Source organism: Mirounga angustirostris, unplaced genomic scaffold (genome assembly GCF_029215605.1).
Source record: "Mirounga angustirostris isolate CCGP_5_RB_7025 unplaced genomic scaffold, mMirAng1.0.hap1 SCAF_6, whole genome shotgun sequence".
In the NCBI taxonomy this organism is placed as follows: domain Eukaryota; kingdom Metazoa; phylum Chordata; class Mammalia; order Carnivora; family Phocidae; genus Mirounga; species Mirounga angustirostris.
The window spans coordinates 122,349,101-122,372,367 of record NW_026991714.1 but is presented as its reverse complement, the minus strand read 5'-3'; the positions used below and the strand labels follow the sequence as shown (position 1 = coordinate 122,372,367).

General features: G+C 42.1%; 1 protein-coding gene across 1 annotated transcript in view; it reads right to left on the bottom strand.

Annotated features, from left to right (window-relative positions):
• Positions 1–23,267, bottom strand: part of PLCE1 (phospholipase C epsilon 1) — a 312,623-nt gene that overhangs the window by 55,718 nt on the left and 233,638 nt on the right. The window contains exons 8-13 of the mRNA XM_045878454.3: positions 13,921–14,596; positions 6,943–7,125; positions 5,419–5,536; positions 4,449–4,605; positions 1,667–1,789; positions 1,445–1,581 (exon numbers count right to left, since the gene is read on the bottom strand). Of these exons, the coding sequence (XP_045734410.1) occupies positions 1,445–1,581; positions 1,667–1,789; positions 4,449–4,605; positions 5,419–5,536; positions 6,943–7,125; positions 13,921–14,596 (1,394 nt within the window). The remainder of the gene's footprint in view (positions 1–1,444; positions 1,582–1,666; positions 1,790–4,448; positions 4,606–5,418; positions 5,537–6,942; positions 7,126–13,920; positions 14,597–23,267) is intronic.

Here is a 23,267-nt window from a genome sequence, read left to right as displayed (position 1 = left end):
CAGCTCAACTGTCACAAATATACTATGCTAATAATGCAAGATATTAATAATAGGAAAAACGGTGTATGCATGTGTGGGGAGGGTACGGTGGACCCTTGAACAACACAGGTTTGAACTGTGTGGATCCACTTGTAGGCAGATCTTTTTGATAAACACAGTATAATACTGTAAACGGATTTTATCTTCCTTATGAGTTTCTTTATAATAATTTCTTTTCTCTAGCTTATTTAATTATAAGAACATAGTATATAACACATATATATATATATATACACAAAATATGGAGTAATCAACTTATCGTTATGTTATCAGTAAGGATTTTCTGGTCAAGAGCAGGCTATTAGTAGTTAAATTTGGGGGGAGCCAAACGTTAACATGTGGATTTCTGACTGTGTGGGGGATTGGCACCCTTAACCCTTGCCTTGTTCAGGAGTGAACTGTGTATGGGAATTCTCTGTACTTTCCAATCATTTTTCTGTAAACCTAAAACTGCTCTAGAAAAATAATGTCTATTAATTTTTTAACAAGTGCAACTACTTGACTAATCCATAGTTATGCATGTTTTGTGACTAGAGTTGAAAAGTTTAATAGTCTTAGTTGAGGACAGTGTAAGTTTTTGAGTAATAAAAAAGCTACCGTATAAAAGAGGACAGTTTGTTTCCGCTTCTTTGCGTTTCTAGTCTCCCGAGAGATCAGAAGAGCAAACTAAAGGGCTTACCATGCATCAGTGGTGGTGATCATAGTGGTGGTGGTGAGCGGGGCACAGGAGGCAGACATTCCAGGTTACACTCGGAAAAGTGTCCTGGATGTTGAGCAGGAGTGCTCTGCTCAAGTCACTAAAGATCTCCTTGTCAAAGGGCGGGCAACTCCCACCCTGGGGCTGAGCACCTGTCGGCCCGCAGGCAGGGAAACATTGGTGGTGCACCCCACACCTACTGGACATTTGGACATGGGCGAGAGAGGGGTTTTGATTGTCAGAGGACTGGAAGGCTCTGTTGATTAAATATTCCGGAATGCCTAAACAGACTCACACAGTGATGAACTTCCTTGTCGAAAATGCCAACAGGGCGCCTGGGTGGCTCAGTTGGTTAAGCGACTGCCTTCGGCTCAGGTCGTGATCCTGGAGTCCCGGGATCGAGTCCCGCATCGGGCTCCCTGCTCAGCAGGGAGTCTGCTTCTCCCTCTGACCCTACCCCCTCTCATGTACTCTCTCTCTCATTCTCGCTCTCTCAAATAAATAAATAAATCTTAAAAAAAAAAAAAGGAAAGAAAATGCCAACAGTGCCCATCCCTAAGACAAGTGGAAGGAATCCTCAAAGTGTTCCCCCCCTTCTGCAGGTACCAGCGCGCCACGTGGGACAGGCTGAGGGGCTGTGATTGGATCTCCAACCTTCGCTTTTAGGGAGCAAGGTCTCCACGGGAAATATTACAGGGCTGCACAAACCTAGATCAGGCTGAAGGTCGCTGGAGTTTTCCTCGATTGTTAGGTTGGTGTAGAGGGGGGCCGGCTCGGAGCCGGCTCGGTTGCAGGGCACGGCGTAGATGTCAAAGAGATCCTTCAGGTCCTTGCGGCTCCTCACGCTGGGCGGGGGGTGGAAAACACTCGCGGTCAGTATTGCCGCAACAGCGTGGGGCTGAGAAAGCCTCAGAAGAAAGCACGCCGTACCTGAATGATTTGAACAGCTCAACGAATTCAACAAAACTCATGTTACTGTCTGAAACCATGAAGCTCTGAAAACCCTTCATTCCTCCTTTGATCCTCCCGTGCCCGCTGCAGCTGCTCCGAGCACTGCAACAAAGACACGGCCTTAACAGGCAACCCGGCGCGGCGCCCCCTGGGGAGCAACGCCGGCGCAAAGGTGGCCCGCAAGTCACTTAAGACGGAGGCTCTCTTCCGGACTCTCTCGTCATTTCTCTCAGAATTGATCTACATCGTGTCAGAGTGAGTGAGACACACGACGCAGCAAAACCACTTCACGCTTATGGGCTACGGAATAAGGCACAAGGCTAGGCTTAATATCCTTCCGCTAGCCAAAACAGCTCTTTTTTGAAATCACAGGTCAGTGGGAGGACACAACTTGAACTCAGTGTTTCTGAAGAAAAGTCATCTTTTTTTTTTTTCAAACGTACCTATGCTTTTTCAAAAGCGCAACCTGTGGGAAAATCTGCACGTTCTTTCCCATATTCTAAATTACAGAAACATGTTTAGGAAGAAAGTCCCGAACGTATCAATGTCTTCTCTTTTCCCTTTCTTAACCAGTTATTAGATGAAAACCAGGAAGGGCTTTTAATACTAATGGAAAATGTGAGTCACAAAAATATTAAGAATGGAAAGAAGCCAATTCTGCCTAGAACATATCTGCACCTGCAGTATATGCAGTATATGCAGTATAAAAGTATCAGTCCACTCGGTCAAAACTCAGCCTAGCTGTTTCACAACACTATTATTTTCTATACTGGTTCCCTGACAGGATAGTATAACAAATGTTTTGATTGGTTTTTAGTCAAATCAATAAACAGGATCTTTCTTTCTTTTTTTTTTTTTTTCTCATTTTTGTTTTTTGGGCTTTATTTATTTATTTACTTTTGAAATGTTTCAAATATATAAGAAAGTATAGAGGCCATTGTAATGAACAGCCAGTTTATACTGAATCTTGCTAATAGTGTTTATTTGTGGAAAATTATTTTGTGTTGATATCTGGAAGTCACCTCTGTACATGGAAGAGTATTACAAAGGATGGATTTGTAGTTGTTTGTAGGCATGGGCTGTTGATCCCCAACGTGGTGTTGGAAGCAAAGGGTGGAGGTTCAGGAAGAGGAAAAAGGTCTGACAAAGTTACTTATCATTTGCATTTAAGCAAGTATGTTCCCTGTGTTCCTCCCTTCTTGTTCTGGGTCAGCCACTCTCTGCAGGAACCCTTCTCCCTTAGACTTTGGGGAACTGTCCACTCTCTCCCCTTCTACGGCTCAGCCTTGCTTTCTCCTTGAACAGCATTTGGGCTAATTTTTCTTTCCTTGCCTTGTCTTATCTTCTGGTTTTAGCTTACTTGGTGGGCACTGACCCCTGTCCTCTTGCGGGAGGGCCCGATGATCTTGCATCTGGCATGTTAGTCCTACCTCTTTAAAAAGATTTTCCTCCCTTACTCTGTCCTTCCCATTCCTGTTCCTGAGTAGTTGAAATAAAGGGAAAGCCACTTCATCCAAATTCTCTCTGGGTATTTTATTTACCCAGGATACTGTAGAGGCTGAAATATAAAGAGTTCTGATTCTTTGTAGCTTTTCATTTTGTTACAAACCTAAACTTGCTGAAAAGTTGCAGGATGGTACAAAGAATTCCCATGTACCTTTGACTCAGTTTCACCAAGTGTAGACATCTGAATGTATAGAGCCTAAATTATGTTCATTATTCACATTGTGAAAGAAGACTTCCCTGTAAAAGATGATTTACTGTGGGATTCTTATCAGAGAATCTCTCTCTTGAGAGAGAGAAAGTGTGTGTGTGTGTGCGTATGTGCATGTGTGAGTGTGTAATTAACGTTTCCAAAGCCAGTGTCTGCACAGACCCATTTCCTCCTACCACTCCTCTGTTCAATAAAGTAAAGAGTGCCTGTTTTATCTTGGTTCTGTCTGGAACCTCTGCATTTCTTAAACTTTTTGGGGGGTTGAGGGAGAAGGTATGGCATTCTAATTCCTTTGTTTTGCTTTCTTCATATTATTTCATCTGAGAGGGTAGATGTTGTTTCAAATCTGTACTTCGCATGGACCTTATAAAATAATTTACTGTAACACCAGCTTTAGAATTATACCTTAACACACCTAATACATTCATTTCTCCAGACAGGTGTATCTTGTCTTATATATGAGAAGAGTATTAAATATATTTTACCTAACAGCAAAGGGTAAAGTGGCTTATGTTAAAACTTACTTTATTCCTCAGTTAGAACAGTGCTATCCAATAGAATTTTTTGCATGATAGAAATGTTCTCTTTCTGCATTGTGCAGTATAGTAGCCACTAGCCACTTGTAGCTAAGAACACTTTTAATGGGCATAGTGTGGCTGAGGAACTGAATTTTAAATTTTATTTAATTTTTATAGATTTAAAATCGAATTTAAAGAGCCATCCCCCCTCCCCACCCCCCCCCCGGCCCTTGGCCAGCGGTTACTATATCCGACAAGGCAGCTTCAGAAAATCACAGCTTGGGTTTTGTTAGTGCTACTGAAGGATTGGTCTGTCAAATAATTAGGTTAGGAGCAATTACAGTAATGCGAGAAGACAGGAGTAAAAATCAGGAAAATTAGAAGCATTTAAAAATAGGGGGTTTTTCAGTTTTCAGTGTAATTGTTAAGTCAAAATTAGAGACAGTCTTTCCACAGAGCACTGGAAGATAATGCCCTTCTACACAACTTGAATGAAGGGTCCTTCTGTTTTATCATGTTAAGGCCCCACCTGGACGGGCTCTTGTTTGAAGAAGACAGCACAGGGGAGGACACTGGCCTGATGGGAGATGATGTCCCAGCAGACAAGTTAGGAGACCCAGCCGTGGTCAAAGAATGGGCTCTTCTGGAAGGCAGAGTGTTATGAAGGCTCATGATGGCATTCGCCTCTGTAAGAGAGAAACACAGAAACCAGACAATGACGTCAGGTTATCCTTTCCCTCGAAATCAAAGAAACACCAAAGCTGCTTCTGAATGTCTGAGCAAATCCATCTATGCAAGCAATTTCTATACAAGAAGCATCAAAATATTCTGATGAGTGGACTCATGTGGTGGGTTCTCAAACTTGGCTGCAGATGAGAATGATTTGGGGAGCTTAAAAATATAGAGATGTTCAGGTCCCAGCCAGAGAGTGTTGGACTCAGTTGGGGCTGGGGTGCCACCAAGGCATCCAGATATTTTTCAAAAATAATCTCAGCCGTGGTTGAGAATCACTGGTCTGGTCTAATCCACCACATTGATTTTGTATATCTCATATCCTTTGTCCATGAGGCCAAGTTAATTAATGAGAATTTTCTTCCAAGCACACAGAACTTGCAGAAGTACCTCTTGGGTTCCACTATCTAGTTAAATACAAAGATAAGTATATTTAGGGGCGCCTGGGTGGCTCAGTCGTTAAGCATCTGCCTTCGGCTCAGGTCATGATCCCAGGGTCCTGGGATCGAGCCCTGCATCGGGCTCCCTGCTCTGCGGGAAGCCTGCTTCTCCCTCTCCCACTCCCCCTGCTTGTGTTCCCTCTCTTGCTGTGTCTCTCTCTGTCAAATAAATAAATAAAATCTTCAAAAATAAATAAATAAAGATAAGTATATTTAATAAGACAAATAGGTAAGAATGTCCACAGTACTTAAGTCACAATTGAAAACCAAATGCATATTTTCCCTATAAAATAAAAAACCCCCTCAGATGTTGGTAGGGGGTTTTACCGGATTCTTCTTGCTCATTCATGTCTTGAGGGTCGGAACCACTTCGGCTGCGGCTCTCCCTGTGCATTTTGGCCTTCCGCGTGGCCATCTCATCGTCGGCCGCCTCTCCACTCTCACCCTGGGAACACACACATGCCAATATCCCTCGTTCTGGGTTTCTCTCCCTCCCAGCACTGCTGTGGCTCAGGCAGGTCCCTATATTCTGACTGCCCCACCTTCCATACGCCCCCACCCCAAACCGGTACAGATCCCTGTGAAGGCTGACCCAGGAGTCTCACGTTACATTAACCCACTTGTTTTTCCCTGATATAGCAGCCCTCCCTGGGGGAGAGGACTGACAAGAGCAGACACACAGCCCCTGGCATCTCTGCATAGAGACCAAATTATGAAGCAGACAAAGCTCGGCTTAGGCATCAACAGCCTCTCATACACAAAGTGTGGGACTTTTTCTAGATAACCATGGAGAAAACACACTATCGTGTTATACTGATAATCTCCATATAATGAATATAGAATATATAGTGGTAACTAACCAAGTATTTTCTGCCACAGTAAAAACCATAAATTCTACCACTTTAACCATTTTTAAGTGTACAATAGAGTAGTGCTAACTCTATGTGCCTTGTTGTGCAGCAGATCTCTAGAACTCTTTCCTCTTACAAAACTGAAACTCTAGACGCAATGAAAAACGGGTTCCCCTTTACCCCTCCCCCCAGCCCCTGGCATCCACTATCCTACTTTCTGTTTCCAAGAGCTTGACCACTCTAGGTACCTCATCTAAGTGGAATCATGCCACATTTGTCCTTTTGTGACTGGCTTATTACACTCAGGGTGATGTCCTCCAGGTTCACCCACATTGTCGCATGCCAGGATTTCCTTCTTTTTTAAAGGCTGAACAGTATTCCATTATATGTATACCTCACCTTTCCTTGATCTTTCATTTATGGATGGACATTTAGGTTGCTTCTCTTGATACTGTATTTTAAGTTATGTTCTACATTGAGCATTTTGGCCCTCTAAGATCTTTATAACCGGATCCCTGGTCTTTTTAGCCTTTGCTTGCCCACCACAGAGCATATGCTTCAGCGTGGAGCATGAACCCAGAACTCTGCATGCTTCCCTGCACAAGCCAAGTCTTTCGTGCTTCCCTCCTGCCACCTCTGCCAGAAATGCTCCCCCCCGCCCCTACAACGTTGTCTGTCTGATCCTTCAAGACCCATCTGTCGGCTTCCCTGTGAAGCCTCTCCTGCCTGCATCCTAGTCCTGGATCTTCCTTATGTCTGCTCCCATAGCACTCTGTAGATGGCTTCACCATGACTCCTACCGAGTCCTCACTGTTTGAGGCCCCTGACTTTTTCAGGTGTTGACACAATTCCCAACACTGGGCCTGGCACCAGGAGGTGCTTGGCAAGTGCTCGCATTTCATTTGTTCCATCTTGTCCCCACCCCAAATGTGCTAAGGTGATGTAGACCATACAACGGTCCTGGATGATGGGGTCTGCGGTGTCATAAATAACACTCTACCCTTATAAGGGTTTTCTTCTTTTTCTTGGTGGTGCTTATGCCCAAGGTGTTGTTTCTCTGCACACTGGGCTTCTCAGCACTCTTTGTGGATATCCCAAGGCTGGGGTTGCGTGTACTCCATCGCCGGCCACCAAAGAGTTCCACAGCGTGAGCCAAAGTTGGGCCTTCATACCGTCCGTCCTCCTGTAAGAGAATCCACATTCTGAATGCATGAGGGAACAGCAAGCAATGGGGAAGTCAATAGATGAATGGCTTCTAGTAAATTCCCAGAGGTGGAGGAGCACAGGCAGTTACAGAAGACTAGAGATCTGGCCACCCAAGTGGCCCTGTGTCCTAACTGTCAGACTCTGTTGGAAGTCTCATCACATCCTGTTGTCCTGGTCACATCCCTGCTGAGTTCCAAGGATGTGCTTTATGGGCCACGGGCAAGTGGGATGAAAATAAACTTCCCTTCCCAGTTTCAGAGGTTACATTCCAGAATTACCACTGTAGGAATATTCAGGAAGGTTTTTGTTTCTTTATTGTTGTTGTTTGTTTTTTACCTAGTTTGCTGCTTGGGACAGTCTGACTTGAAATACAGAGTATGTGGCATACGTGGAATTTACTTCAGAGGGCTCTGGGGAGATAACCACAGAGAAAACATATTATTAAATAGTTGGTCCACACCTGAAACTAATGCACAGGGAATAGGCCTGCTGTTGACACTAATTATGTGTCAACAACTATACTCAGGAAAATAAAGAAAGAAAAGAGCTGGGCTGCTGTCCTCTTGAGTGACTGATAGCCAAGGACAGAGAGCCCAGGGCACTGAGAACACCCTGCGTATTGTGATGCTGTGAGCAGCGAGAAGATCCTCGTCTTGAAGTAGTCATGCTTCAAGACAGATGCTTCTCACCAGGTAACTCTGAGCTACGTGCGCTGGGGAGCAGCAGAGATTTACTCATCAAGCAGCCGCCAACAATTCTCCCTCTAAGTCAGGGAGGCCAGTTAATAAAACCACAAAAGGTCACGTATGAATTAAAGCCAATATGGATGAAATTTCACAGGTTGTATAAAATGGACCTTTTAAAATTAATTTCCATAATTTGCTGTCTTTACTTTCTGCAAGCTTTTAAGGCCAGCTCTCCTTTGCAACTCCAAAGAGGAGCTTGTAAATAGGTTTTGCTTTGTTGTAGATGCTCTGTAAATAATAAAGGGTCTTTGTGTGTGTGTGTTTGCTCCTTCACCCTAACATTCAATTGCTATCTCATTTTATGACTTGAGTTGTGACCTCCCACTTCCTGCAACCTGTTATGGATCCCAGGATGCTGAGTGACTTGGATGCTTGATGTGGGAAATCTTTTGGTGATCTCTGATGGACATCTGGGATTTATGCCTTCCATCAATCATTTCTCTTTTCTCTAACCATACCTCAATTTTACTGTATCTCTTTTCACTGAATACAGTCTTTTTTTTTTTTAAGATTTTATTTATTTATTTGAGAGAAAGAGAGAGATAGGGAATGCACACGAGCTGGGCAGCGAGGGGCAGAGGGAGAGGGAGAAGCAGGCTCCCTAATGAGCAGGCAGCCCAATGGTGGGCTGGATCCCAGGACCCTGAGATTATGACCTGAGAGAAAGGCAGACACTTAACTGGCTGAGCCACCCAGGAGCCCCTGGATACAGTCTTGAATTTATCAATCAAGATGAAACATCCTCCCTTGACCAATGGTTGGCATAAGGTCCAAATAAGTCAATCAGAATCTCCCTGCCCGAAAAATGAATCTTGAATACAGTGCTACCGAGAATGAAATGGTTGGAGATCATTCTTTCCTGATGCAGGCTTATTCCCTGTGAACAAGTCACTACACTTGACTTCAAAGTGGAATCAACATTTCACGCCACAATTTCATAAATAAATTTTAACTACCTTATTGAATATCATATGCTGAAAGAAATTTTGTAAAAATTTATCTATGGGTTTTAACTAACACTTTAAAAATTTAATAGATCCCATCATTAAAATTTAAAACTTCTGCTCTGGAAAAAACATTATCAAGAGAATTAGAAGATAAGCCACAGACTGGGAGAAAATGTTTGCCAAAGAAACATCTGATAAAGAACCGTTATTCAAAATATACAATGAAAACTTAAAACTCAACAATAAGAAAGCCAACAACCCAATTAAAAAAAAGTCCAAAGACCTCAACAGACACTTCACCAAAGAAGAGATACAGATGGGAATTAAACATATGAAAAGATGTTCCACATCATATAGCATCAGGGAACTGCAAATTAAAATAAGATACCACTACAACACCTATCAGAATGGCAAAAATCCAGAACACTGACACCACCACATGCTGGTGGGGATGTGGGGTGATAGGAATAAGGATTCATCCTAGTAGGAAAGCAAAATGGCACAGCCACTTTGGAAGGCAGTGAGGCGGTTTCTTACAAAAGTAAGCATTCTTTTACCATACAATCCAGCAGTCATGCTCCTTGGTAGTTATCCAAAAGAGCTGAAAACTTAAGTCCGCACAGAAACTTGAACATGAATATTTACAGCAGCTCTATTCATAATACCAAAACTTTAAAGAAACCAAGATGTCCTTCAGTAGGTAAATGGATAAATAAACTCTGGTACATCCACACAATGGAGTATTACTCAGCCATAAAAAGAAATGAGCTATCAAGTCATGAGAAGACATGGAGGAATCTTAAATGCATAAAAGTGAAAGAAGCCAATCTGAAAAGGCTACATATTGTATGATTCCAATGAAATGACATCCTGAAAAAGGCAGAACTATGGAGACAATAAAAAGATCAGTGTTTGCAGGGGCTGGGGGGGCAGGTAGGGTGAGGTAGGGTGGGAGGAAGAGATTAATAGGCAGGGCACAGAGAAGTTTTAGGGTAGTTAAAATAGCCCATGTGATATTATAATGATCGATATATGTCATATATTTGTACAAACCTATACAATATACAGCACCAAGAATGGATCCTAAGGTAAACGATGGATTTTGGGTGATTGTGATATACCAATTTAGATTCATCCTTTGTAAAATACGTACCATTCTGCTGAGTGATGTTGACAGTGGGGGTCACTATTTATGCATGGGGGGCAGAAGGTTTATGGGAAATCTCTGTACATTCCTCTCAATTTTATTGTGAACCTATAACTGCTCTAAAAAAAGAAAATCTTTAATATAAAAATTTACTAGACCCATACCACGTATATATAAAAGAATTAGCCTCTACTGCTTTGGTATTTCTAAATTCAGAACATCCTAACATGGGTTAAGCTTTACCCTTAATAGAAATATTTCAGGCCTGGAAAAGGCATATGCTTTTGTTTAATCTTTAAAGGAGACTTTCTGGGAGCTGAAATGTAGTTTGGCTCTTCTATTTTGTACAAAACAATAAACTTGGTTGGGATGGGTGAAAGATGTACCTTCTCTCTTTTTAATTTGGGAGAAGGTCTATTGTGAGTGAAACTACATTCTCAGTTTTAGAAAATAGTTACTTTCATTTTTTTAAAAAGATTTTATTTATTTATTTATTTGTCAGAGAGAGAGAGAGAGAGAGAGAGAGCAGGGGGAGTGGCAGGCAAAGGGAGAAGCAGACTCCCCGCTGAGCAGGGAGCCTGATGCAGGGCTCGATCCCAGGCCTGGGATCATGACCTGAGCTGAAGGCCACCCAGGCGTCCCAAACAGTTACTTGCAAACACAAGTATTTTAGTACTAGTAAATGTAAATTGATCTAATGGATACATAACAGGAGATAAAGCAAAAGATAAGAAATAGTGACATTTATAATGAAGCCTAGGAATACAGAAAAATAAAAGAAGTTCATGTGGACATTAGGATCAGGAAACTGATTCCTTAAAAAGTATTCATGCACTTTTATCTCTTGGCATTATCTTTGCATATGATATTTTGGAGACCGTTTAACTAATCTAATCCTTTGAATAAACCCTTTTTCCCCCCTTTTTTAAGGCTGGCCTTAAAACTTTTTTCTCTGTTTCCTGAAAACAGATTTTCAGAATCTGTTTCTGTTGCTTACAACCAAAGTTCACCTGAGAACCCTGTTTTGAACCTTTTCAGATTCCCAGAGATCTTTCCAAATATCCAAGATTATGGGTTCTCAGCTCTGCCTATGCAACCTCAAGCCAAAGCTCATGATACCAGTCTTTGTTCCACACCCCACATCAAATCTCTGGGGCTTACTTTCTTTTATTCTCCTGTATTCCTAGGCTTCATTATAAATGTTACTGTTTCTTCTTGTCTTTTGCTTTATGTCCTGTTACTATTTCCATTAGATCAAATACATTTACTATTACTAAAATACTTGCATTTGAAAGCAACTTCATGGGGTACCTGGGTGGCTCAGTTGATTAAGCATCTGCCTTCATCTCAGGTCATGATCCCTGGGATTGAGCCCCAGGTCGGGCTCCCTGCTCACTGCGGAGTCTGCTTCTCCCTCTCCCTCTGCACCCCCACCTCATGCTCTCTCTCAAATAAATAAAATCTTTAAAAAAAGAAAAGAGCAACTCCATACATATTCATCACATAAGAGGACTCCAATGTCAGAAAGATTATTTTCTTTCTTCTTTAAAGATTTATTTATTTATTTTGGGGGGTGCAAAGGGAGAGGGAGAGAGAGTCTTAAGCAGAGCTGAGAACTCAGCTGAGGTTCCTCGCTGAGCATGGAGCTCAACGTGGGGCTCAATCTCATGACCCTAAGATCATGACCTGAGCCAAAACCAAGAGTTGATACTCAACTGACTGAGCCACCCAGGCACCCCAGAAAGATTATTTTCTATATAAGCCCTTCCCAAACTGGGGAAAAAGAAATATTCTTACAGGGCTGTTAACATGAGTTTGGAAGAACGCAAGACTGTTCATAAATTTCTTGAACATATAGATACATTTAAATTAATTTCTTTTGTACCTTAGGACTTCTCAGGAGCCTTAAGTGTGTTAAGCAGTACCATAAATCATCAAGAGGGGCATTTAACAGGATGCCTGTTTGACCTTTTGTTCTCCAAGTACCATATTGGCAGCATCTTTCTGATGTTCACTGAGACAATTTAGGAGCTGGTCTACATAATGGGAAGATAACCATTTGCTAACATTTTTCACTTTTTTTTTTTTTTTTTTTAAATCTTGAGAGTCTGTTTCCTTGTCTTCCTGGGTGGCTCATGCAGAACAATGTTTTGAGGAAGACGGTCACCTGTGTGTTTTCAGAAGTGGCTGAGGTATATGGAGCTGTTTTTTCTTTACCCTGTAATGGCTTGTTTCCAAGCAGCGGTGGAGGGATGGGCGTAGGGGGGGTGTAGCTGTGTTTGCAACTAGGAAGGACTGAGTCGGCTCCAGGTCATTTCCGCTGTCTCTGCTCCAGCGGAGCCTTTTACCTCTTCTGCTGTTCCTGGTCTCAGCTGGTGCCTCCTTCAGCAAAAACTGTATGTTGCCAGGGTAAATGAGAAACCAAGTATGCCTTAGCTGTTAATTCAGTTACTTTATGCTATAAGATGGGGAAGGAAACAAATGGAGCCAATAAACCATGTCGGGCTTGTGACCGTGATTGTAACTGAGCTCAGAGACTTTGGTCTATGTCCAGGTTGAATGGATCTGTATGATTCTGGAAGGCTGAGGAATGATTATAATTAAAGATCAATATTTACAATAGCTCCTGAAGACCTTTTTTCCAAGCAGCTGACCACACTGGAATCTCCCTGCGGAGTGGACAGGAAGCTCATATTTTGGTTTCCGTTTTAGGATGAGTTAACTGAAACAGGCTTTGTGTTGTGCAGTCCTAGCATCATCGTGTAGATAGGCCTACGTGCTTATTAATCAATTTAATAAGTTAGTTATTCAGGATATGATCTCTATTCATAAGTATTGCATGGGTGTAGGGAAAGGGGAAAGAGGAGCATTATATATATATGCCTCTACTAACAGCCCGGGGAGGGGGGGAAGTCTTTGCTTGTGTGAAACATGTTAGAACTGAAAAGTACATGAAATCAGTCATCTGAAGAATTTAAGTTATAGTTCTATTTGTGGTGACACTAGTAAAAAAGATAATTTTTTTTGCCCAAAAGATGGAAAAGCATAACAAAGAAAAACTGAATACTTGGATACAACTCATTGGGCAGCACCATCAACAGTGTCCCCTCGTAGCGGGGTTTTTGACTCACTTTCCCAGCCATCTGCCTTTCGTCCTCCGCAAGCATACCACTCTGGTGATGCCTGTGTCTCTTTCCACACCTCACTCAGCCCAGTCCTGCAACCACCCTTAGCTGGAGTGTTGAAGTACCCGAGAATTTTAGGGTTAGTGAGAAACACACTCAGGTTAAGCAACTGACTGTGAGACACGGCCTCGTAAGGACTGCTGCCAATATAATAACCTGGCGAGGCAGAACTCCATGCATGACTTACCCCACATTTGGGAAAGTTTCTTTTAAACTTAGAAGCTCTACAGTGAGGCAGCACACACAGTAAATTAATGCTCTGAGAGTCATATAGCATATGAGGGGATGAAGCAGGATTTCAGTTTCCAAAGTGAAGGTTTCCAATGTATCAGCTAGTCCCTTATTAATAATAAAAATATTCACACTCTAACACTTTTGATGGAAACTGAGTAAGTGACGCTTATATTAACTGGTTTCTTTCCAACATGAGAAGTACAATGACCGGTCACTATGTTCATACAAAATAATAATAGGACCTACTATGAGCCAGACACTATTCTCTACACACAGCAGCTGACATTATGGCTTTACACATATTAACTCAGACCCCAGGGCCACCCTATGAATGGGTATTGTTATCACTCTCATTTTCTAGATCAGAAACTGAGGCACAGAGAGAAGTCAAAGGTGCCCAGTACCATTCTGGAAGTACGTGCCAGAGTGCGAGGGCGAGCCCTGGTGGTCCCAGTGTGGTTTTGCGAGATTGAGAATCAGGGGAGTGAGGAGGGGGGAGGGCTGCGCCCCTACCTGATAGAGGCTGACGTACTGTTTCCGCAGCCACTGCTGTCTCTGGTCGGGGAACTTCCTCATCTTCCTCACGGCCCTCGTGAGTTCTAGCAATCCACTGAAGAGCATCTTAGCTGTGTGCTTGGGTGCCACAAAGTGCAATAATCTATTGTCCGTGGTCTGGAGCCCATAGAGCAGAGTCACGCCAGTCTCTGAGAGAAACATGCTACCCAGTTTGTTCTGAACACACACAGTGTGTATATCAATGCTAGGGTGTCCCATGTACACAGCCTTTGCTGAAAACAGATCCAAGACCCCCTCTGCCAGGCCACTTAATCCAGCATTGCCCAGTAACGGGAATTTGCCGGGCTCAGACGTGCTACTAAGCACACCAAGTTTTGCTTTAGCACTGGCTGGGGAAGCAGTGGTAGGCTTTATCCAGGTCAAGGTGCTGTTGTCAGGCTGAAGCTGGAGGAAGCAGCGGGCTGACAGGTGCGTGTCCTGGTCATAGTGGATGACAGTGGCCCCCTGCAGCAGGAACTGGTGCACATCAGCTCGGATGGACAGCACGTACCATGGGATCAGCTCTGTCCCGTGGTCAAAGGCCTTTTGTGGCTCTTCTGATCCATGAGAGTCCCATTCCTTCGACTGCTCAAAGATGTCGTTTTCGGAGTCCAACAAATCTCCAATTATAAACCTAATGGAAAGAGATGTAAATTTGGTCTGTCTTGTAATCAGAAGTGAGAACAACACAAAACTTTTCACTGACACTGGACGTCATTTTTCACTTCACTGTGAATTCAAATTAGCATAGGAAATATAAAATGCTAAAGGTCAGAGTAGATTTTGTATAGCTGCATTCTAAAACCTTATATTTAGCAATAGGTCTGACCATAGGCCTAAGGAAAGGAACTGCTCGATAAACTGTTGTATTTTTTTTGAGATTTTATTTATTTAATTTTAGAGAGGGAGAGAGAGTGGGGGGTGAGCAGAGGGAGAGGGAGAGAATCTGAAGCAGACTCTGCACTGAGCACAAAGCCTGATGCAGGGCTCAATCTCACAACCCTCAGATCATGAGCCAAAACCAAGAGTTGGGTGCTTAACTGCTGAGCCATCCAGGAGTCCAAAGTTACTGTGTTTTTTTTTTTTTTTTTAAAGATTTTATTTATTTATTTGAGACAGAGAGAATAAGAGACAGAGAGCATGAGAGGGAGGAGGGTCAGAGGGAGAAGCAGACTCCCTGCTGAGCAGGGAGCCCGATGCGGGACTCGATCCCGGGACTCCAGGATCATGACTTGAGCTGAAGGCAGTCGCCTAACCGACTGAGCCACCCAGGCGCCCCAGTTATTGTGTTTTAATATCAACAATAATCTTCATGATGTATTAGTTTTCCCTCTTGTGTCAGGAACTGTTACTTTACATACATTTGCACTTAATTTTACCTACTCATGAAGTAAGTTTTTTTTTCCTTTTTTTTTAACCTCTGAAGAAACTGAGCTTCAGAAGGGCTAACTCACTCACTCCAGGTCATGCAGCTCAGCAGGGTCTGCTCTGACTCATCAGCCTGGGACCTGTGTCACTAGGTTTGACTGCCTTCTACTTGATCAGAACCAAAAGTTGTGACCTGAACACAACGGTACTAAAAAGGCAGAACAAGACTGAATAAGCTGGCCTGAGAAGTGCCTCTGTTAAAAAATAAAATGCCATTAGTTCAAAGACACTCATTGGAAAATACAGTCATGGTGGCCAGATGAACAAGAACAGCTCTCCCTGACTCAACCGTAGATTTTCGTCGTGCACACATGTGCACATACAAGACTTGTCTGCTTGGAACATTTAGCAAGTTGTCTTCCCTGAGTTGGGAATGTGGACTGTTAGGTCCAGAAGGATCTGGGGGGAAGGCATGGGAGACCTTATTGCCTCCTTCCTATATGGCCACCTTGGTAGGAATGTGCCAAAGGAGACTCATTTTTTTCAAAGCATGAAGAATTGTTATTAAGATCAAGGTTTCTGCTGTTTGTTCCATAGACATTGCTTGCTAAGTGATGGATAAAATTGAGAAGGAGCAGGTCTATACATCTCTGGGAAGGAATGATCCAATCGTCTTGGGGACTTGGCTCTTGGGCAGACTACTGCCTCCTGGCAAGGCATGAGCTGTAGCACTGGGCTTCTTGGACTCTCAGTCTAGATCCCGGTCCCTGAGTAAGATCCCACTCCTGTTTTCAGCAGGTTCTTCCTCCTTGCCTCACATAAGCAGATATTCTTTTTTTTTTTTTAACCATTTTATTTATTTATTTTTGTGGAGAGAGACAGCAAGAGAGGGAACACAAGCAGGAGAAGGGGGAGAGGGAGAAGCAGACTCCCTGCTGAGCAGGGAGCCTGATGTGGGGCTCGATCCCAGGACCCTGAGCCGAAGGCAGATGCTTAATGACTGAGCCACCAGGCACTCCATAAGCAGATATTCTTAAAAAAGAAAAGAAATCTATAAGAGATTTCACAAATCTGATGATCAGAATATCCTTTTCTGATAAGCCACACTGCTAACACTAGGAGCAATCCATATGCCCAGCAACAATAAAACTTATAAATAAAATTTGATGCATTCATATAATGTAATGCATTGCACAACAATGAAAATGAATAGTAATAGTTACTGCAATGCAACAAAGGGACATATCTTTTTTTTAAAAATTTTATTTTATTATGTTATGTTAGTCACCATACAATACATCACCAGTTTTCAATGCAGTGATCCACGATTCATTGTTTTCATACAACACCCAGTGCTCCATGCAGTACGTGCCCTCCTTAATACCCATCACTGGGCTAGCCCATCCCCCCACCCCCCTCCCCTCTAAAACCCTCAGTTTGTTTCTCAGAGTCCATAGTCTCTCATGGTTCATCTCTCCTTCCAATTTCCCTCTCTTCATTTTTCCCTTCCTTCTCCTAATGTCCTCCATGCTATTCCTTATGTTCCACAAATAACTGAAACCATATGATAATTGACTTTCTCTGCTTGACTTATTTCACTTAGCATAATCTCCTCCAGTCCCATCCATGTTGTTGTAAAAGTTGGGTATTCATCCTTCCTGATGGCTGAGTAATATTCCATTGTACATATGGACCACATCTTCTTTATCCATTCATCTGTTGAAGGGCATCTGGGCTCTTTCCACAGTTTGGTTATTGCGGACATTACTGCTATGAACATTGGGGTGCATATGGCCCTTCTTTTCACTACATCTGTGTCTTTGGGGTAAATACCCAGGAGAGCAATTCCTGGGTCATAGGGTAGGTCTATTTTTAATTTTTTGAGGCACCTCCACATTGTTTTCCAAAGTGGCTGTATCAACTTGCATTCCCACCAACAGTGTAAGGGGGTTGGTTCCCCTTTCTCCACAACCTCTCCAACATTTGTTGTTTCTTGCCTTGTCAATTTTTGCCATTCTAACTTGTGTAAGGTGGTATCTCAATGTGGTTTTGATTTGAATTCCTCTGATGGCTAATGATGATGAACATTTTTTCATGTGTCTGTTAGTCATTTGTATATCTTCTTTGGAGAAGTGTCTGTTCATGTCTTCTGCCCATTTTTGGACTTTATTATTTGTTTTTTGGGTTTTGAGTTTGAGAAGTTCTTTATAGATCTTGGATACCAGCCCTTTATCTGTAGTGTCATTTGCAAGTATCTTCTCCCATTCTGTGGGTTGCCTCTTTGTTTTGTTGACTGTTTCCTTTGCTGTGCAGAAGTTTTTATCTTGATGAAGTCCCAAAAGTTCATTTTTGCTTTTGTTTCACTAGCCTTTGGAGATGTATCTTGAAAGAAGTGGCTGTGGCCGATGTTCTCCTCTAGGATTTTGATGGATTCCTGTCTCACGTTGAGGTTTTTCATCCATTTAGAGTCCATCTTTGTGTATGGTGTAAGCGAATGGTTGAGTTTCATTCTTCTGTATATAGCTGTCCAATTTTCCCAGCACCATTTATTGAAGAGACTGTCTTTTTTCCATTGCATATTTTTTCCTGCTTTGTCGAAGATTATTTGACCATAGAATTGAGGGTCCATATCTGGGCTCTCTATTCTGTTCCATTGGTCTATATGTCTGTTTTTGTGCCAGTACCATGCTGTCTTGGTGATCACTGCTTTGTAATATAGCTTCAAATCAGGCAACATGATGCCCCAGCTTTGTTTTTCTCTTTCAACATTTCCTTCATGATTCGGGGTCTTTTCTGATTCCATACAACTTTTAGGATTGTTTGTTCCAGCACTTTGAAAAATGTCATTGGAATTTTGATCGGGATGGCACTGAAGGTATAGATTGCCCTGGGTAGCATAGACATTTTAACAATGTTTATTCTTCCGATCCATGAGCATGGAATGTTTTTCCGTCTTTTTGTGACTTCTTCAATTTCTTTCACGAGTGTTCTATAGTTCCTAGAGTATAGATCCTTTACCTCTTTGGTTAGGTTTATTCCAAGGTATCTTATGGTTTTTGGTGCTACTGTAAATGGAACAGTTTCTCTCATTTCTCTTTCTACAGTTGCATTGTTATAAGAAAGCAACTGATTTCTGTGCATTGATTTTGTATCCTGCCACATTACTGAATTGCTGTATGAGTTCTAGTAATTTGGGGGTGGAGTCTTTTGAATTTTCCACATAAAGTATCATGTCATCTGTGAAGAGAGAGAGTTTGACTTCTTCTTTGCCAATTTGAATACCTTTTATTTCTTTTTGTTGTCTGAATGCTGTTGCTAGGACTTCTAGTACTGTGTTGAAAAATAGTGGCAAGAGTGGGCATCCTTAATGTGTTCCTGATCTTAAGGGAAAGGCTCTCGGCTTTTCTCCATTGAGGATGATATTCACTGTGGGTTTTTCATAGATGGATTTTATGAACTTGAGGAATGTTCCCTCTATCCCTATACTCTGAAGAGTTTTAATCAGGAAAGGACGCTGTATTTTGTCAAATGCTTTTTCTGCATCAGTTGAGAGGACCATATGGTTCTTCTCTCTCCTCTTATTAATGTGTTCTATCACATTGATTGATTTGCAAATGTTGAACCACCCTTGCATCCCGGGGATAAATCTCACTTGGCCGTGGTGGATGATCCTTCTAATGTATTGTTGGATCCTGTTAGCTAGGATTTTGTTGAGGATTTTGGAATCCATATTCATCAGGGATATTGGTCTGAAATTCTTTTTGATGGGGTTTTTGCCTGGTTTGGGGATTAAAGTAAGGCTGGCCTCATAGAATGAGTCTGGAAGCTTTCCTTCTGTTTCTATTTTTTGAAACACCTTCAGTAGAATAGGTATTATTTCTTCTTTGAATGTTTGGTAGAATTCCCCAGGGAATCCATCAGGCCCTGGACTCTTGTTTTTTGGGAGGTTTTTGATCACTGCTTCAGTCTTGTTACTGGTTATTGGCCTATTCAGGTTGTCAATTTCTTCCTGTTTCAGTCTTGGGAGTTTATGGGTTTCCAGGAAGGCATCCATTTCATCCAGGTTGCTCAGTTTATTGGCATATAGTTGTTGATAATAATTTCTAATAATTGTTTCTATTTCCTTGGTGTTAATTGTGATCTCTCCCCTTTCATTCATAATTTTATTAATTTGGGTCCTTCCTCTCTTCTTTTGGATAAATCTGGCTAGTGGTTTATCAATCTTATTAATTCTTTCAAAGAACCAGCTTCTAGTTTCGTTGATCTGATCTACTGTGTTTCTGGTTTCTAATTCATTGATCTCTGCTTTAATCTTAATTATTTCTCTTCTAATGCGTGGCTTAGGTATCGTTTGTTGCTTTTTCTCTAGTTCTTCAAGGTGTAGAGTTACTTGGTGAATTCGGGATTTTTCTATTTTTTTGAGTGAGGCTTGGATGGCTACGTATTCCCCCCTTAGGACTGCCTTTGCAGTATCCCATACGTTTTGGACCGATGTGTTTTCATTCTCATTGGTTTCCATGAGTTGTTTAAGTTCTTCTTTGATTTCCTGGTTGACCCAAACATTCTTGAGCAGAGGGGTCTTTAGCTTCCAAGTGTTTGAATTTCTTCAAATTTTTTCTTGTGACTGAGTTCCAATTTTAAAGCATTATGGTCCGAGAATATGCAGGGAATAATCTCAATCTTTTGGTATCGGTTGAGACCTGATTTGTGGCCCAGTATGTGGTCTTTTCTGGAGAAAGTTCCATGTGTGCTCGAGAAGAATGAGTATTTTGTTGTTTTAGGGTGGAATGTTCTGTATATATCTATGAGGCCCATCTGTTCCAGTGTGTCATTCCAAGTTCTAGTTTCTTTGTCGATTTTCTGCTTAGATGATCTGTCTATTGCTGAGAGTGGAGTATTGAGGTCTCCTACAATTAACGTATTGTTATCAATATGACTATTTTGGTTAACAGTTGGTTTATGTAGATGGCTGCTCCCATGTTGGGGGTGTAGATATTTACAATCGTTAGATCTTCTTGTTGGATAGACCCTTTAAGAATGATATAGTGTCCTTCTGTGTCTCTAACTACAGTCTCTAGTTTAAAATCTAACTTGTCTGATGTAAGAATTGCTACCCCAGCTTTCTTTTGAGGTCCGTTGTCATGGAAGATGGCTCTCCATCTCTTCACTTTCAGTCTGGATGTATCTTTAGGTTCAAAATGAGTCTCTTGTAGACAGCATATGTCCTGTCTTATCCAGTCTGCAACCTTGTGCCATTTTATGGGAGCATTTAGGCCATTCATGTTGAGAGTGATTATTGAAAGATATGAATTTATTGTCATCATGTTGCCTATGAAGACCTTGTTTTTATAGATTGTCCCTGTAAATTTCTGTTCCATATCATTCTTGGGGTCTTTCTTCTTTTATAGAACCCCCCTTAATATTTCTTGCATGGCCGGCTTAGTGGTCACATATTCTTTCAGTTTCTGCTGGTCTTGGAAGCTCTGCAAATCTCCATCCATCCTAAATGACAGCCTTGCCAGATAAAGTATTCTTGGCTGCATGTACTTCTCATTTAGTACCCTGAATATGTCTTGCCAGCCCTTCCTGGCTTGCCAGGTCTCTGTGGATAGGTCTGACATTATTCTGATGTTCCTCCCTCTGTATGTAAGGAATCTCTTCCCCCCAACTGCCCTTAAGATGGTTTCCTTTGTTCTAAGATTTGCGAGTTTTATTATTACATTCCGGGGTGTTGGCCTGTTTTCCTTGATCTTGGAAGGGGTCCTCTCTGCCTCTAGTACACAAATGTTTGTTTCATTCCCCAGATTAGGGAAGTTCTCAGCTACGATTTGCTCAAATATATCTTCTAGTCCTCTCTCTCTCTCCACTCCCTCAGGGATCCCAATAATTCTGACATTGGAACATTTCATAGTGTCACTTATTTCTCTGATTCTATTTTCATGGATTCTGAGTTGTTTTTCCCTGGTCTCCTCTTTTCCTTTCTTGTCTATTAATTGGTATTCTAGATCACTAATTCGTTCTTCTGCCTCACTTACCCTAGCTGTTAGATTATCTAGATTAGATTGGATCACATTCATAGCATTTTTAAGTTCTGCCAGTTCAGCTTTCATTTTGTCCTTAGAGACTCTATGTTGCCATTAATCGATTTCTCCATTCTAGCTACTGTCTTCACAATTGCTACCCTGAATTCCATCTCCGACTTCTTTGTTATATCTATATCCATTTGTAAATCTGTGGCATAAATCATAGTCTCTGAGTCTTTCTTATTTTGGGGGTTCCTCCTCCTAGTCATTCTGTTGAGGGGTGGTTGAGGGAATGTATAAAGTCCAAATTATTGACCACAACCCAAGCAAGATGCACCTGTTTTATAGGGACCTTAGGATTGCTGGCCTCTTGTTTTCCCAGCCTGTCTTCTGGAGGAGGGGCCTGACGTGCTGTTACTCAGGCAACCCTGTTTGGGCAGAGTTGCCCTGCCCCTTGTGGCAGGGGATGGGCTCAGCGAAAACCGGTTTTGGGGGGTTTTTGTTCTCTGGTGGCTTTCCCTGGCGGCTTTCCGAGTCTCTTCTGAGAGTCAGAGCAGAAGAGATCGTCTCCAAACCTCTGCCTCAGAACAGAGAGATTGCAGTCTGTTCTTCAGTAAGCTCTCCAGGCCACACCATATCCGTTTCTGTCCATGCTGCTATAAACTGCAGCATCCTGAGTTGTGCGCCCCTCAGCAGCGCTCCCAGTCCTCACCTCCAGGTCGGGGCACATCTCTGCCTTTTGTGTTTCTAAAACTGCCAGCCGCCCCCAGTTTGCACGCCTGACCCTGCCACTCTGGGTTTCCATCCAGGGGGTTGCCCTAAAGTCCTTTCCCTGTCGCTACAGGTCTGCGAATCTGTGCCCTGTCCCTAGCGCGGGAGGCTATCGTTAACCAGTGGTGCAGGATCCTGATGGCTCCCTCCGCCTTCCATTTATCCTCCAATATCTGCCCGCAGAATCATGGCTCCCTGCTTTGTACCTCAAAACCAAATGCCTGTGATATTCTGTTTGTAGAGATCCAGATCTATCTTATATCTCAGGCTGATTTCATGGGTGTTCAGAGTGGTCTGGTAGATATCCAGCTCAATTCTGGGGACTGGTTGGAATAGGGTCCCCTACTCCTCTGCCATCTTTTCCCCCTCCTCTAGTTCTTGAATCTTTCAAAGATATTAGCTCACCTTCATGGCACAAACTGTAGGCAAGTGACTGAGATGATGCAGCTGTTAAGTGGAGGAAAGGAATCTGCTCCAAAGTCCACACCCCATATATCTCTCACAGCTTCTTTCTTTATAGAGAAAAGTCACCCTTACAAGTTCTAGGCAGTTTCACCCTGAAGATCTCTGTGGCAAGCATATCCACTGCGAGCATTTCCCTCACATAACTAACTGTCAAAAGGACATATCTTAAGCAAGACACACAAGAATCCATACTGTATGGTTACATTTGTGTAAATGTAAATTTCAAAACCAGACAAAACTATACTATATTATTTAGAAATGCATTAGAGTGATATAATTATAAAGAAAAGCAGGAAGTGGTATTGTCAAATTCACTACAATGGGGGAAAGGTGGTAACAAAATCGAGAAAGGAAACAAACAGTTTATGGGTGCTGGCAATGTTTTCACTCTGAGGGGTAGTTATGCATGTATTCACTTGACAATTATCCAAATACATTAGGTTTTAAAAACTTTTAACTTTAGAATACTTTTAGATTTATGGAGAAATTTCAAAGACAGTAGACCCCACATTCAGTTTTCCCTGTTATTAGCATCTTACATTGGGATGGTATATTTGACACAATCATAAACCAATACTGATAAATTATTAATTGAAGTTCATACTCTAGGGAGTTCCTTAGTTGTTTTTGTTTTGTTTTGTTTTTTAATCTATGTCTTTTTCTTTTCCAGGATTCTAT